At 34.9% G+C, this 15,369-nt stretch overlaps 1 protein-coding gene across 1 annotated transcript in view; it reads right to left on the reverse strand.

Annotated features, from left to right (window-relative positions):
• SEMA3C (semaphorin 3C) overlaps window positions 1-15,369 on the reverse strand; it is a 172,004-nt gene that overhangs the window by 24,434 nt on the left and 132,201 nt on the right. The window contains exon 13 of the mRNA XM_042916517.1: window positions 546-634. Within this exon, the coding sequence (XP_042772451.1) occupies window positions 546-634 (89 nt within the window). The remainder of the gene's footprint in view (window positions 1-545; window positions 635-15,369) is intronic.

Genomic DNA, 15,369 nt, shown 5'->3' on the forward strand with positions numbered 1-15,369 from the left:
AACAATAATGAAATCTCAAGTTCAGCAGAACATGAGTTTTGAGTGGTAAAGAGACAACATTTGTTTTATGTAACCAGAGTGACATCTGAATTGAAAGCAATAAAACAAGAGAAAGCAAAGTAGTTTTTCTTAAAATTCCTGGATAAAAAATTATGAGAAAGTTTATCTAACAATCAATAATGTAAAGCATTTAAGTTTCAGCGGCTTGTGAAGCAAATGATAAAAGCCCTTTCACGGCAAATCTTTTAGACCTTGACCACAAAAGCCCATTTATAAAAATAATGATGACCAAAATTCTTGGAGTCGTGATAATCACTGAAAAAAACTAATCTTTTAATGTTAAGATAACTTCTAATGCATAAAAAAAAACACTTCAGTAAAATATTTGCTCTATATTTCTCACTTTATCTAGCGTTTCCTACCCTCAAAAATTTATGACATTTATTTGATCTTTTATCAAGTATTTTTTCCTCCCAAGTGGCCCTAAGATGAAATAGTTCCATCCATCACGCATGTTCCGAGATTAACAAAAGAGATGTTCAAACCTTAAAGACTTCTAACTCCTCCAGAATGAGCTCACCCCTGGAAGAGCTATTAGCAGGGAGAACCACCACCTTCTGCACAGTGCCTCGATCTGAATCAAAGAAAAAAGAAAAAAAAAAAACAAACCTCAATGCGATGTAGGAAAGAAAGACATTTAAACACAAACCCACTGGCTTAGAATTTAGAATATTATTTATGTAATTAATTAGTCATCAAGAAAATACCATGTATATTCAACTATTACCATTTGCCACATTCTAATTTTATTCCAAATTTCATGTTTATTTTATTTTATTTTTTTTCAAACTTCGTACGTTTAAATTGAGGTAATATATAATTCAGACTGAACTAATAAGAACATCTTATATTTTGTACCTATTTGGTGCAGTCAGAACTATGAAAGAAGAGAATGTCTGAATGTCTTATAAACTCAAAAGTTCTGTTTCTGAACCAAGTGTGTATTCTTTAAATATTAATACATTATTGTAAGTTTGGCCCTTAAGAATATTAGTTAAACCTCCAAACCAACGTCATAAAGTCACACTCCCAGGTTTTCATTAACACTGATACATAATGATTTGATTATCTGAGAAAAAAGATGAATTCACAAACGAATTTTTATAATTGTACTATAAGCACTAGCACTAGAAATTTACATTTGATCTGTGGCCATGAGAGATTTCAGACACAATAAAATGTTTAACTCGCAATTCAAAATAATTTTCAAAGCAGAAACATAAATGTGTTATCATATCAGATGTGGACACGTATTTACAGAATAATTCTACTGTTTTCACACACATACACACACATTTGAGAGAATTTTTTGGATATTCTTAAAATTCAGGGGAAAATATGAAATTACATGGTCCAAATAAACTGAAGCAAAAAAAAAAAAAAAATACTCATGTTTCCAATGAGATTGCCCCAATCTCATTTATTTGTCACTCAATAAATTGTCACTCAATTTATTTGAGTGACACCCAAATAAATGTAATACATACAGAAAATGTTATTTATGCCAATATTCTTAGTTAAATAGTTTCATATGTCACATAAGCATTTTATAGACATATAATTTTGCCACTCTACCAATCACACACATTTTAGGTTTAAAAGAAATTAGTTGAGATTCGGCAACGTGGGGTTAAAGCAAATTTGTGAATGAATGATATAGTAAAAATGTATTTCCTCACCAAAATATTAAAATATTACAATACAATACAAAATATTACAATATTACAATAATTAATGAGCTGTATCATAAACATCAAGTCATTCGTTTTAAGTATGAACATGTAACTGTGGGTGTATAATTTGTAAAGATATATTATGGTCAACAGATACTGGAATATTTAAAAATTCCGTTGAGAAATGTCAATAAGAGTTCATTTAAATTGAGTTGTACAGGACTTTAATCATTTAGTGATGAATTCTTAATTCCCAAATCTCACATCTCAAAGTGGTCTGTATTCCACAGGCAAGAGTATCTCTGACATAAAAGATCACATTTCACATTGATAGTTTCTATCTTATCAACCTAAATTGAAAGATTCAAAATAATTCTTACTTTTTGAAAAGTAATCTCTACACCCAACGTGGGGCTCAAACTCATGACCCCAAGATCAAGAGTCAAATGCTCTACTGACTGAGCCAGCCAGGTGCCCCTCAAACAATTCTTATAAAAAATAAACTCTACTTTAAAATGTTACCAACTAAGGGGCGCCTGGGTGGCTCAGTAGGTTGAGTGACTGACTTTGGCTCAGGCCATGATCTCACGGTTTGTGAGTTCGAGCCCTGAGTCGGGTTCTGTGCTGATAGCTCAGAGCCTGGAGCCTGCTTCTGATTCTGTGTCTCCCTCTCTCTCTCTGCCCCTCCCCCACTCATGCTCTGTCTCAGAAGTAAATAAAGATTTAAAAAATTTTAAATAAAATGTTACCAACTAAAAAATTAAAACCTATTAATTATAATAAAAATGTTTGTACTGAAGAACAAGACCTAGAGATTTTGCCAGACCAATCCCTGTGCCCTGTGAGGATACAAAGTATGAGCACCTGATTTTAGAAGTTCCAAACTCTAAACTTGATAGCAATTGGTACTATTTTTCTTGGAAGATCGGTAAATGTGTGTATAAATTTGAAGTGAAAAACATTGGGCGATGCTGTGCAGAGACAGGTCACAATTAAAATGGATGAGTATGGTTGCAGGTGTTTCCCAGTTTCTATTAACAATTCATCACCAAGAGCCTTGGAAACTTCTAAGGGAATAGGATGTACCAAAAACCCTAAAATAAAAACTTTGAAATTGTAACAGCTAGGTCAGGATTTGTGTAGTATTGTGTGTGAGCACGTGTATGTGCGTGTATGAAGAATGAGAGTGTAAAACCATCTTTGTTTTAAATCATGTTATCATAGGCATTATATTTTCTTTTCTTTTCTTTTTTTTTAAAGAGGTCACAGCAGAGGTTTATGGTTCCTTGCTGCAGCTTGTAGCCATTCTTCACGACAGCAATGACCTCTTTCTTGAGCAGAGACAGAGCAGAAACTGTGTAACCATACTCTCAAATAAAACTTCATGAAAAAGAATCTTGATTACAGGGATTCCCAAAGATAAAACTATCAGCTCTGAAAAGACTTAAGTATTCTCAAATGAGACAACTGGCTCCTGTTTTTAACGTAACGTTTTAACTTACTATGTGAGCCATATTTCACACAAATCGTCATTACTTTTGAAAGGATCCACAACAAATACGCACACACTTTATTCATGCCATTTATAAAATATTACCCAAAGAGCGGCTATAAAAATGGTTTAATAAAAAGATAAAGCAATACATGCTTTTGACTCCTTTGCAATAAAAGCTAGAGCATCACTTTTATTTATTGCTTGTCTTTCTATTTTAGTTATTTTTTTGTTGTGCTGGTAATGATGAGTAGATTCCCTTTTATTTTAAGGCCATTAAGATAAAAATATATTTTTCTAACAAATAAAACTGACTGTCAACTTGTCGGAAATTCTTGCAAAAAATAAGCAAATTCAAAAATTGGTGACATTTGTATTTGAAAATCAAGTTCAAACAAAATCATCGAAATGCAAGATCCCCAGAGAGAAACACATATTTATTGGATGCCCACGATGTGTCTGGCTCTATGATAAAAATATATTATTTAAGTCTGACATTGAAGAAAATAAATATCCATTTTAGTTCCTTTACTTTTCCACCTTTAGGCATGTACTGGTACTTATGAGCTAGTATTTCTGCACGTTCTTCATTACACTGGTTCAACTTTCATCAGTACATCACAAATGAATATATCGGTTCTTACTAGAATTCCATATATTAAAGTTTTATGTTCATAAGTTAGAATAGTCATTCAAATGTGTGGATTCAAATATGAATAGAATAGCTTTAAATCTTTGTGGTGTTATTAATCATCATTATTAATTTAGGTTTCATGAGACCTTAAAGTTATGTAATTTGGGAAAGCTTCTTTTAAAATAATATAAAAATACAAAAAGAGTTGTTTGTGTCTTCCCCCAAACAATTACAAAGAGGAACTCTAAATTTTATGCTAAGTCCACCTCTAATAATTAGTTTAGCTTTCTAAAAAAAAAAAAAAAAGAAAGAAAATTGTCCATAAATTTGGACAATGCATTCCTTACATTGAAGAATCTCTATCTAATGAAATCTAATCTATAATATCTTATCAGTAGAATTTTATTGTCCAAGATCATCTTTCACAAGTTAGCAAAAGGTTGAAAATTTTCTTCTTCAGTTAAATCTACTGCTCTGTTTCTTTTATTGATTAGCCTTTATTCTACGGCTACCAAGAATGCATTCAATCTCTTTTTTACATCCCTCCACATTTATCTTTATAATTTCTTCTTCTGGTCTAAGCATGAGCACTCACTTCTGGTATACTTATCCAAATTCAAATCCAAATCTTATTGCTTGTCTTTCTCTGGGCACTGTGCAATTGGCATTATCCTATTTAAAATGTGGTGCTCAGAATTTTACCTGATTATGTAGTTATTTTACCAAATGCCACACCTCACTGAAACTGGACTATTTAAAAGACACAGCAGTAGGGACACCTGGATGACTCAGTCAGTTAAGCATCTGACTCTTGATTTTTGAAGGTCATGATCTCACAGATCATGTGGTGGAGCCCCACATGGGGCTCTGTGCTGACAGCACTGAGCCTGCCTAGGATTGTGTCTCCCTCTCTCTCTGCCTCTCCCCTGTTCATGCTCTCTCTCTCAAAATAAACATTAAATGCACACACGCACACACGCGCACACACGCGCACGCACACACACACACACACACACACACAGTTCTAGTAGTTGATCAACAACTTAGGTGATTGGTCAAGATCTCTAGTACTTGCGGCCAGGGGAAAAAGTACCCTAACTCTACACTATTTTCAAGGTTCTACTCTGGATATCTTTATATTTCTGCCTTCATTACAAACTGCCTGATTCCCACTGTCTCTAGTTCAGATTCTGAAGACATACGTCTAATTTGGTCCAATTTAATCTCGACTAAGGCACAACATATACTAGTATTTAGAGACCGATCAGTTGTCAACGCTTAAGTATCCTCTCATTCAGTTTTGACACCAGAGAAGAGCCAATACACAGGTAATTGCCAATGGCTACTCCCTAAGTAGACCCATGTTAATGTGATAGTTACTCTCAAAATGCAGTCATGGTAGATGTCTATAGCTTTTTTTTCAAGACATACAAATCCTTCAGTTTCCCATATAGAAAACACTTTTGAGGTCAATAACTAAGTTGACTTGGGTTATCCGCCACCCATTTTTCACTCACTGATTTAACACAAAATTACTGAGTGCCTTCAGCGTGTCAGGTGTCATATCCAGTATGGATGCAAAAATAAATAGGCAGAGCACTCAACAGTTTATGGTCTAGAATTTATGGTTTTTTAAGTAGTAAGTGTGTTCCCGTTAAAATGTTAGTCATTGAAAGATACACATTCCAGAATATCCATAAAACTTCCAATTACTTATGTCTACATAAAGCCATCTCTGTACCTTTTAGTTTGAAGATGATAATATAGTTATCAAATGTCTGCTTTCTGAGGGTAGTGAGAATGGCATTCCTTGAATATACTCAAAACATAAATCCTTTCTATTGTTTTATAGAATTTGAGGTATTGCTTTTATTTCCTTGGGGTAAGCTCCATACCTATCATACATTTACAGTGAAGCCGAGTATACTTTTTCCCTTAAGCCTCAGTGTGCTTGTGTGTAAATATAAATAATAATTATACCTTTGTAATGGATATCTAAGGCCTACCCTCAATCACTTCCCTTTCTTTTGATAATAACACCCTGAAACATCTTTTGAAAACACGTCTCTCATTCTCAATCTATACAGTTAAGGAATGGTGTGTGTATCTCTCGTCCAGCTCCAGGGAGATGCCATGACTTAGGCCTGTCCAATAAGAGTATTCCTTTACCCTGGTGATTCATGAAGGAGTAGGCACAGAAACAAGTCAGGGCCCAGCCTTCCCTGGGAATTAGAGATTTGTGAGCCTCCTTCTTTGTGAGATCAGGGCTATTAAAGACTTGTAAATCTGGAGGAGCAGGGCCATCCTTCTGACCACATGCAGGGACTCCATGTGAGAATGAACAATACAGAGGAAAGTAGAATTGAAAGAGGGTGAAATAAATTCCAGAAAACATCATTTAAGCACAAATTCAGTTATGTCTGCGGTTGCCTTCTGCACTTCTCAGTTGAACATACACACGCACACAGACACAAACACACATACAACACATTAATGTTTTAAACTAGATTAAGAAAGATATAAGGTCACTTTCAGTTAAAAGAGTTCTGACTAATAAAAACTAAATGAATAATACACAGAAATTGCTTAGCATGATCATAGTATGCCCTCAATAAGTACAAGTCATTTTTTATTTATAGTTCAATCACTTACTAAATTTTTGACATTATTGGAGTCAACAGTTTTTTTCTAAGCCCCAATTTTCTCATCTGTGAGATACAGATAATAGTCATACCTTGAATATATTGAAGCATTGTGATGTGAATCAAGCAGGACAAGTTTTATTAAGTGATTTGCATGATACAAACCTATATACAAAGATAACATAGTAGACTCACCAATCCACATTAGTAATTTTAATTTTCTTTTGTTTCACTGAATCCTTAAAGAAAATTCCCCAGACAAGCTTCTTTCCTGCTATATATACATTTTATACCATCTAGGATTTTTTTTTCTTTCTAATACAAGGAATCATAGCAATATTATTCCTAAACCTTTCCACTGTCTGCAGACAAAAGAACAGCTTGCATTTATAGCACAGTAAACGTTGGCTGTCTCAAACAAGTGATCAAACATAGCTCATCACCCAGCAGGTCATTTGAATGGTCCTTTGTCTATGTATCAGCAGAGTCTCATTTAAAATATAATCCTGAGGGTGTTTCACTGGAAATGGCCGTGCCAAACTGTCTGCTTGCCACTGGTCACCTGGGGATCTGGGAGAACACTGCCTCCTTAATCAGATCTAGTCAGACCCCTTCCCCCAATTGCTAATCTGTCAAAATAATCTAGTCAGGGCTGGCTTCCTGGCTGTAAGACCTGTTCAGTCCCTCAAAGTCTTGCAGTCAGAGACCCATACTTGGTTTAATGCTTTGCTGTCACCTCCTTGAACTTCTTAATAATTTTAAACAAGTGACTCTGATTCTTCAATTTACACCAGGCTCTGCAAATTGTGTAGCCAATCTGATTCTAGGTTTTGGTAATTAATGTACCTGCTAAGGAGTGGCCTTATTCAATTTAGTTAAGAAACACACAAATTCCGAAGGCATATACTCAAGACTTTCTTCTTTTTCCTCTATATTCACCGTGGTGCCTCTAGATGTCGACCCAAGCAGCCCTACATATGATTTCAGAGCCAATTATTGCAAGTAAATCAGTGGTAGTATTTACTATTAAAATTAGTATTATAAAAGATAAAATCAGTATATTTGTTAAATGGCAATTCTTCCTTTATCATAATTTTTGAAGCATTTGTTTATTAAAATAAAGAAACAACTGAAGCTTCCCCAAACCTGCAATAATTGTGTGTCACAAATGAAAGCTTTATATATAAATGAGGGACAAATGACTAGACATCCTACCTTGTAAGTTTCTATAATTAGATCTTACCAGTTGGTTGATTTCTTTCATGTTAGTTAGAATATGTATTCATAATAGATTTTTTTCTGTTAGGTTATCAAACTGCTACATTCTTTTAATGGTTTTATCAAATATACTTTTAAAAAGTGGCAATTCTATTCATGAATGTTCTCCTCTTACCAAAAGAAAAGAAAGAAAAGAAAAGAAAAGGAAAGAAAAGAAAAAGGGAAAAAGAAAAGAAATTTCTGAACTAGGTCATTTAGCACAATTTCTCACACTTAGCAGAGCTTTTCACACCCAATGTGAAAAGGTAATTTAAGTGCTGTGATATTGACAACCTTCAGCAACAGTCCTTAGGGCAGTTAGAATCCCACTGGGTCATCAAAGGCATCTTAGTGTCTCTATTTGAGGGGAGGCCCTTGGAAAGGCAGTATCAACAAATGCTATCTATTCAGCATCTCCTAAAGTGCAATAGTGTAAAAAGTTTGTAGGGTAAAGTAAATTTGGATAGTACTGGGTTAACCTAAGTTAAAGAGGTTTCTTTGCTGTTTGCTGAAGAACCTTTCAGAACTGTTAAAATATTTTTCTGCAGTGTAAAGAAAATACAGAATTCAGTGACTTTCAAGTGTATTTGCTGACACCATTAATGTCATCTCACTCCTAAGAAACTACCATTCAGGTTTAGAGACCATATTCTGTTGAAAAAATAGTTTCTCAAAATGTGGTGTTCAAACGATCTCACTCAAAATCACCTAGGGAGTCTCCTAGAAAATTTGGGTGTTGTTTTCTATGTCAGATCACAGACTTATTATAATTTTTAGAAGTGTTAATTTTAAACAAACTTTACAGAAGAAATGCATATCTGCTCAAACATTTGCAAATCACAGAATATGAACAGTACAATTCCTTGTACGCTATTTTGTTTCCTGGCAGTTGTATTTGTCAAAAAAAGAGACTACTAAATTAGTTTTTTATACATATGTTAATTTTTAATTTTCTTTCTGCTTCAGTTTAGCTTAAAAACATATTTTCTACTAATAAATAAAATTAATTACTGAATTGGAATGTACTAAAATACTTTGGGAGAGTCTCCAAGCAAATTATAATAAAAAGTTTCAGACATTTTGAAAATTATATTATATAATTATGAAGATATATGTGATTTGTATATAAAGTATATATATGAAAAAGTACATATATTTTTTAAAGTTTGTATATATGAAATTATAAAAATACCCACTTAATCTGCAAATCTTAAAATAATGATAAAACCTAGGGTTGGCATGGATATAAGAAAATAGCTGTTTCAAACGCTTGGTAGAAATACATTCCAAAACATCTTTCTGGAGGGCAATATGGCAGCTGGCCATGATGAAGTAACCGATACTGGAATAGCCTTCCTGCAGTAAACAACTATGAAACTGACAAACTAAATGAGGTAATTCTTTCTAAGTAATGGATAGTAGATAGCACATGACTAAAAGAAGAAAAACTCACAAGATAATCTTCACAAGATAATCATCATCACCTCACTTTCTGCCTAGGAAAAATCTCCCAACAGAGATTCAAAGAGCTGCTGTCCAGGTAGTAGTGCATGGTGGTCCCACTGAGAAGAGGAGGCAGGATGTAAGAAATTGGGGCAACAGAAGCAAAGTAATTCTGTGGTATGTGGTATCAGACAGACAAAGCTGTGCAGAAATGGGGTTCCAGAAGTCCATGTGGAAATTCCCTATGATTTTTTTGCTGATACCTAGGATATATGTTTGCAGGATAGGACCTCCCAGGGCTTAACAGTTTGCAGCTGCTATGCAGACAACAGAACAGATAAACTATAGTTTCAGGAATTCTGGGAGGAGCAATCCTAGGTGAAGTGGGAGCTCTGGCCCTACCAGAGTGCACAGATTTCACTAACACCTTCTTAAAACTGCTGGCATCCAACTAACATGAAAAGCCTGAGCCTATGAGAGTAAGTGCCACATTTTAGAGTAAGACCTAAGTTTAGAGCTATCCGAACAAAACTTGTAACCAAGACCTAATAAGACATATAAGGGAGATGGTTTGGAATTTGAGCCCTGCTAAATTAGAGTGACTTACCTTGAGCACAAGATAGTTAACAAACAGTAAAACAAGTCTAAACCCATTCTAGCTGACTGTCTGCCAGAACAAGAATTAATACTTTTCCCCTGAAGACAGAACCTAAGGCCAAAATATTACCTGTAATGTCCAGTATTCAACAACAATGAGAATCATTATACATGGAGATAGAGAGAGAAAGAAAGAGAGAGAGTGTGTGTGTTTAGGGGAGAAATGTGTGGTCAATAGGCAAGAAGAAAAAGAAATTAAAATTATCCAGGTGTTAAACTTAGCAAACTTAGCAAATCCAGGTGTCATTTGCTAAATTTATAGTCTAACTCCATAGACTTAGTAGCAGACTGGAGTTGAAAGAATAAAGAGGGGCACCTGGGTGGTTCAGTGGGTTAAGCATCTAACTTTAGCTCAGGTCATGATCTCATGGTTCTTGAGTTTGAGATCCACATGAGGCTCTGTGCTGTCAAAACAGAGCCTGCTTCAGATACTGTGTCCCCCTCTCTGCCCCTCCCCCACTTGTGCTCTCTCTCTCAAAATAAATAAACTTAAAAAAAAAAAAGGAAGGAAGAGTCAATGACTTGAAGCCATATCAATAGAAATTATCCACTTGCAAGAACACAGAGAAAAATGAGTGAATAAAGTGAACAGTCTTTTGGGCATATGTGACATTATTAAACCTTCTAATATAAGTACAATTAGAGCTCTGAACAGACAGTAGGGAGAGATTGGAAAAATATGTGAAGAAATAATGGCTGAAAACTTTCCAAATTTGATGAAAAATATTATGTTGTACATCTAGAAATGCAGTGAGACTCAAGCTGAATACAGCCCAAGTTGAATAGAGCCACCCCTAGGCACATTATATTTAAACTGTTGACACCAAAAGCTATAGAAAAAAACTTGGAGGAAAAAAAAGAAAAACAGAAGAAAGACATCATGTCATGAGAACAAGGGATATCATTATTGATGACATTTTATTAGAAATAATGGAGGCCAGAAGATAATGGGGTGACTTTTTTAAATGGTGAAAAAAAAAAGTTAACGCAGAATTCTATATCCAGTGAAAATATTCTTTAAAAATGAAGATGAACTCAATCATTCTTTCGATAAATAAAATCTGGGAAAAGCTGTTGCCTGCAGATCTCCTGCACTTGTGAAGAGATGCTGAAGAATGTGTTTTAGTCAAAAGGGAAATAATACAAAATGGGAACTTGGGTTTACAGGAAGAACAAAGAGAACCAGATATGACCTTCTTTCTATCAGAGCTGATTGAGTTGCAAATATCTTTGCAAACTTCTGCAGCCATTTGTAAGTAGGACAATGGTTGACATAAGGACAAAGCTGATTCCTGCTCCCTGCTAAGGAGAACAGAGCCCAAAACTCCAAAGAAAGAAGCTAGAGCCCTAGTGAAACGACATCTAAAGCCATTCTACCATTGTTTTTCAGATTTGTGAACCAATAAATCTTTACTAAAAAAGCAAGCAGGATTTCTTAGAATCTCAAGTGCCAGTAAAATAAAATCTCCCCTTCCCCCCAAAAGAGCCAAGCAGAGCCATTTGTGATACCTTACAGAGTGAAAATATAATCAGCATTTATAGTATAATACTTCTATATCAGTAGATTACACTCCATTTTTAATGTAGGCCCGTTATCTTTTTTTTTTCAGTTCTATCCTTTTTTTTTCAATATATGAAATTTATTGTCAAATTGGTTTCCATACAACACCCAGTGCTCATCCCAAAAGGTGCCCTCCTCAATACCCATCACCCACCCTCCCCTCCCTCCCACCGCCCATCAACCCTCAGTTTGTTCTCAGTTTTTAACAGTCTCTTATGCTTTGGCTCTCTCCCACTCTAACCTCTTTTTTTTTCTTTCCTTCCCCTCCCCCATGGGTTCCTGTTAAGTTTCTCAGGATCCACATAAGAGTGAAAACATATGGTATCTGTCTTTCTCTGTATGGCTTATTTCACTTAGCATCACACTCTCCAGTTCCATCCACATTGCTACAAAGGTAGGCCCGTTATCTTTTTTCTGCAAGTCTAATTTTCAAAAGTTTTGTTTTGTTTTGTTTTAAATTCCTTCGGTGGTAAAATCTGTACTGATTTGAACTAATTTGATCACAAAACCTGACCTGCACTTTTACTTCCGGCTATTTATGTTTTTTTATTTATTGCATTTGGTTTCAAGATTTCTACGTCTCAATGCAGAAATAGTACTATGTACTTTATGGGGTGTGGTCCAAGGTTCTGCAAGCCATTTTACCTAATATATATACACGATCACCTTTTTTTCTTAAAGTTTATTTTATTTTGGGGGGGAGAGAGAGAGAGAGAAGAGACAAAGAATGAATAGGGGAGAGAGAGAGGAGAGAGAGAATCCCAAGAAGGGATTCTGCACTGGCAGCACAGAGCCTGATGTGGGGCTCAAACTCACTAACTGTGAGGTCATGACCTGAGCCAAAACCAAGAATCGGATGCTTAACTGACTGAGCCACCCAGGCACCTCCTCACCTTTTTCTATTCAAATACTTCTGAAGGCCAAAATATATTTGGTTTCAAATAGGAAATATAAATGAGGATGGCTTGTTCTTTCTTTTTTCCTTTTTTATTCATCAACTTCATTAAAAAATAAGCATGTGAAAATTGAGCAATTGAAAAATAATTTAAAAGCTATAGTTAAGTAAAGCTACAGACTGAAATTATGTTCCAGTTATTACTAAAATGATAAAGTAGAATGTAAATATTCAAAAGCAGACCTACTTGAGCTACTCTAATTCAGGACACTGCTACTGAGATCACCTAATAGCATTTACACTGGAAGGGATACAACCAATTAGCGCTGTTCCCTCCAGGCTGACCACTGAGTCTCTCTGAGCCACTATGCTCTCTGATGGTTCTTTTCGCAGTTAGATCTCACCAGTAGGTAAACATTGTTCTTAACAGCCTAGTTAATGGCGGTTCCTACACCACTCCTGAAAAAGAAAATACACCTACATCCTCTAACCTACAATAGTGTCCTCTATATTCACTGTTTCCATTCTGGTTTTACACTTCCAATTGGGATAAACTTTCTCTGTAAAATGTGGACAGACCTTACAACACCTGACAAGGCTGTGCACGATCAAAGGAGAGAGCCTATGTGAACCTTCCTTGTAAAGTCTATGGAGAATATAACCAATTTTACTCTCTGTGGTCTGAAATTTTCCTTCTTTATTCCCACTCTTTGTTACATAACATTATTTACTATTCTTATATATCAATGTTTTATTTTTATCTATTATTTCCAGACAAAAGAAATAAATGCCTCCTACACTGCCAGCCGATTCACCCAACATCTGCAGTTTCTCTCTCCTCTTTTTCTAATATAGGGTACACAAATTTAAGTAATACTGAAAATAATTATACAGACATTACTGATTTCCTGTTTCCTCCCACAAGGATATTTACTCGATAAAACAAGAGGCATTTGTGTATTTTGTTCACTGCTATGCCTAGTGAGTAGAATAGCAGTATCAGGATTCATGATAAGAATTCAGAATATTTATGTATGTACATACATACTTATATGTATTTATATTTTTAGATATATATGATTGATTTTTAATAAATATATATTATGTAGGTACAAGTATACATGTACCTGCTGAATACTTACTAACATCTAGGGAGTACATTCAGGGTTTTACACATAACATCTCATTCAATCTTCGAAATAAGTTCATAAAGTAGGTATAACTAAGAAAGTAAAGCTTAGAGGTGTTACATAATTTGCAAAGGTCATAATACTGACAAGTAATAGAGGGCAGGATTTAAACCTATGTCCTCTGAAGTCAAAGTTATGTTCTCTAATTCTTAGTCTAGAATTCATCCAAGGATAACTTATTATACTTATTCTAACAAGCTGGTCTATATTTAACAAGGTTTTGGAAAAATCCCAACCAAAATTAGAATTGGCCATTATGATGAAGATCTCTGGAAATTTTAATTTGCCATTTCACGTTGCCATATACAGATCTAGAATATCACAGGTAAGCACACACGTACTTATATCCATTACTGCTGTGTAAAAACTCAAGAGTTTTTTATTTAGATAAGTTAATTAAAAAGTAGTCTTCTGGAGAAAAGTTGAACGAGAAATCTTAATGCCAACAATTTTATTAAATCAGCAATTCTATAAGAAATAATGAAATTTATAAATTTTGTAATAGTTTACAACATAATATGCTTGTTTGTTCTGGTTCTAGAAGCTAATTTTCTCTGTGAGGATTAGAAAAAAATTAATTTAGCATGAGACTATGTGATAATCCATCCACATATGCATTATTACAGTTTCCTAGTGATACAACTAAAGAGCGCTCAAATAGGGCCTCAGAAATCACTAAAATTAATGTTTTAGGGTGTTGTAAACTACTAAAACATATAGATCATATTTTAGTATCATCATTGCATTATATAATGAATAATTATTTCAATTTAATTTAAAATAAATAAACTTACTTTGAATAATGCAGGTGTACATTCTCTGTAGGGTGTAACTAATCCCACACAGTATGCAACAACTAAATTTGCAAAGATTCAAAACTGGGGCCAACTCTTTCTATTTAACCTTCCAACATCCGGGGAAAGAATCACTCATCTGCGATTCATAAATTTTATGGTCACTAATTAACTTGTTTTCCTGCACCATTTTTATCATAAGATAGGCTGTTGGGTATTCGTTGTCAGAGTTTAAAGTGTATATTGGATGCTCCATGGCCCGGAGCATCTACCTATGTTTCTGGGTGCTTGGGTACAGAGAAGAGCTTTCCCTTCTTTATTTGGTCATCTCTCAACCTAGCATTTACTTGCCCTTGTTGACCTCCTACTTCCTCCTGTTCACATCTCATTCTTTTCACTGGAATGGCAATCCCCCTCTCAAATCTTGCTGGTACAAAAGGAGACAGGGTAATGAGGAAAGGAGCATATTACAAGGTCACTCAGACACAGCTGTGCCACATCTGATGCTCTTGACCACTGCTTCTTTCCCACCTGTTGCTGTCTTTGATCCAGGAGACCATGATGTTACTTCCTCCTCTTCTGTTACTTTCATAATTGCTCCTTCTCCATTTCTTTGGTAAATATTCTTTATTTTCGTACCCTTCAATGAGCACCCCAGAGTTAAATTTTTATCTGCACCGTCTCCTAGGGTGGCCTCAAGGATTGTCATGGATTCAGCTAACACCTACATCACTATTGACTCCCGTATCTATATCTCTAGCACAGCCCTTTCTGCTGAAGTGTATCTACAACAACACTCTCTGACTTATTCATCTGGATGGTCCCCCAAATGTTTAACTCAATGTGGAGCAAGCATGTTTTTGAATTTAATTACTGCTCCTAATAGCTTCACACCCTAAGAAAGCCATTTAACCTCTCAAAGCTTCAGTTTACACAACTGCAAAATGAGGATACTGATTCTAACTCATAGGATCACTATGAGATTCTGTTAAGATAATGTATTTTAGGTGATAAACTCAGTCTCTGATACATAACCAGGTCATAGGAAAGTGTATGTGTGCCATTCAAAAA

The sequence above is a fragment of the Panthera leo genome, chromosome A2 (genome assembly GCF_018350215.1).
Source record: "Panthera leo isolate Ple1 chromosome A2, P.leo_Ple1_pat1.1, whole genome shotgun sequence".
NCBI classification, from domain to species: domain Eukaryota; kingdom Metazoa; phylum Chordata; class Mammalia; order Carnivora; family Felidae; genus Panthera; species Panthera leo.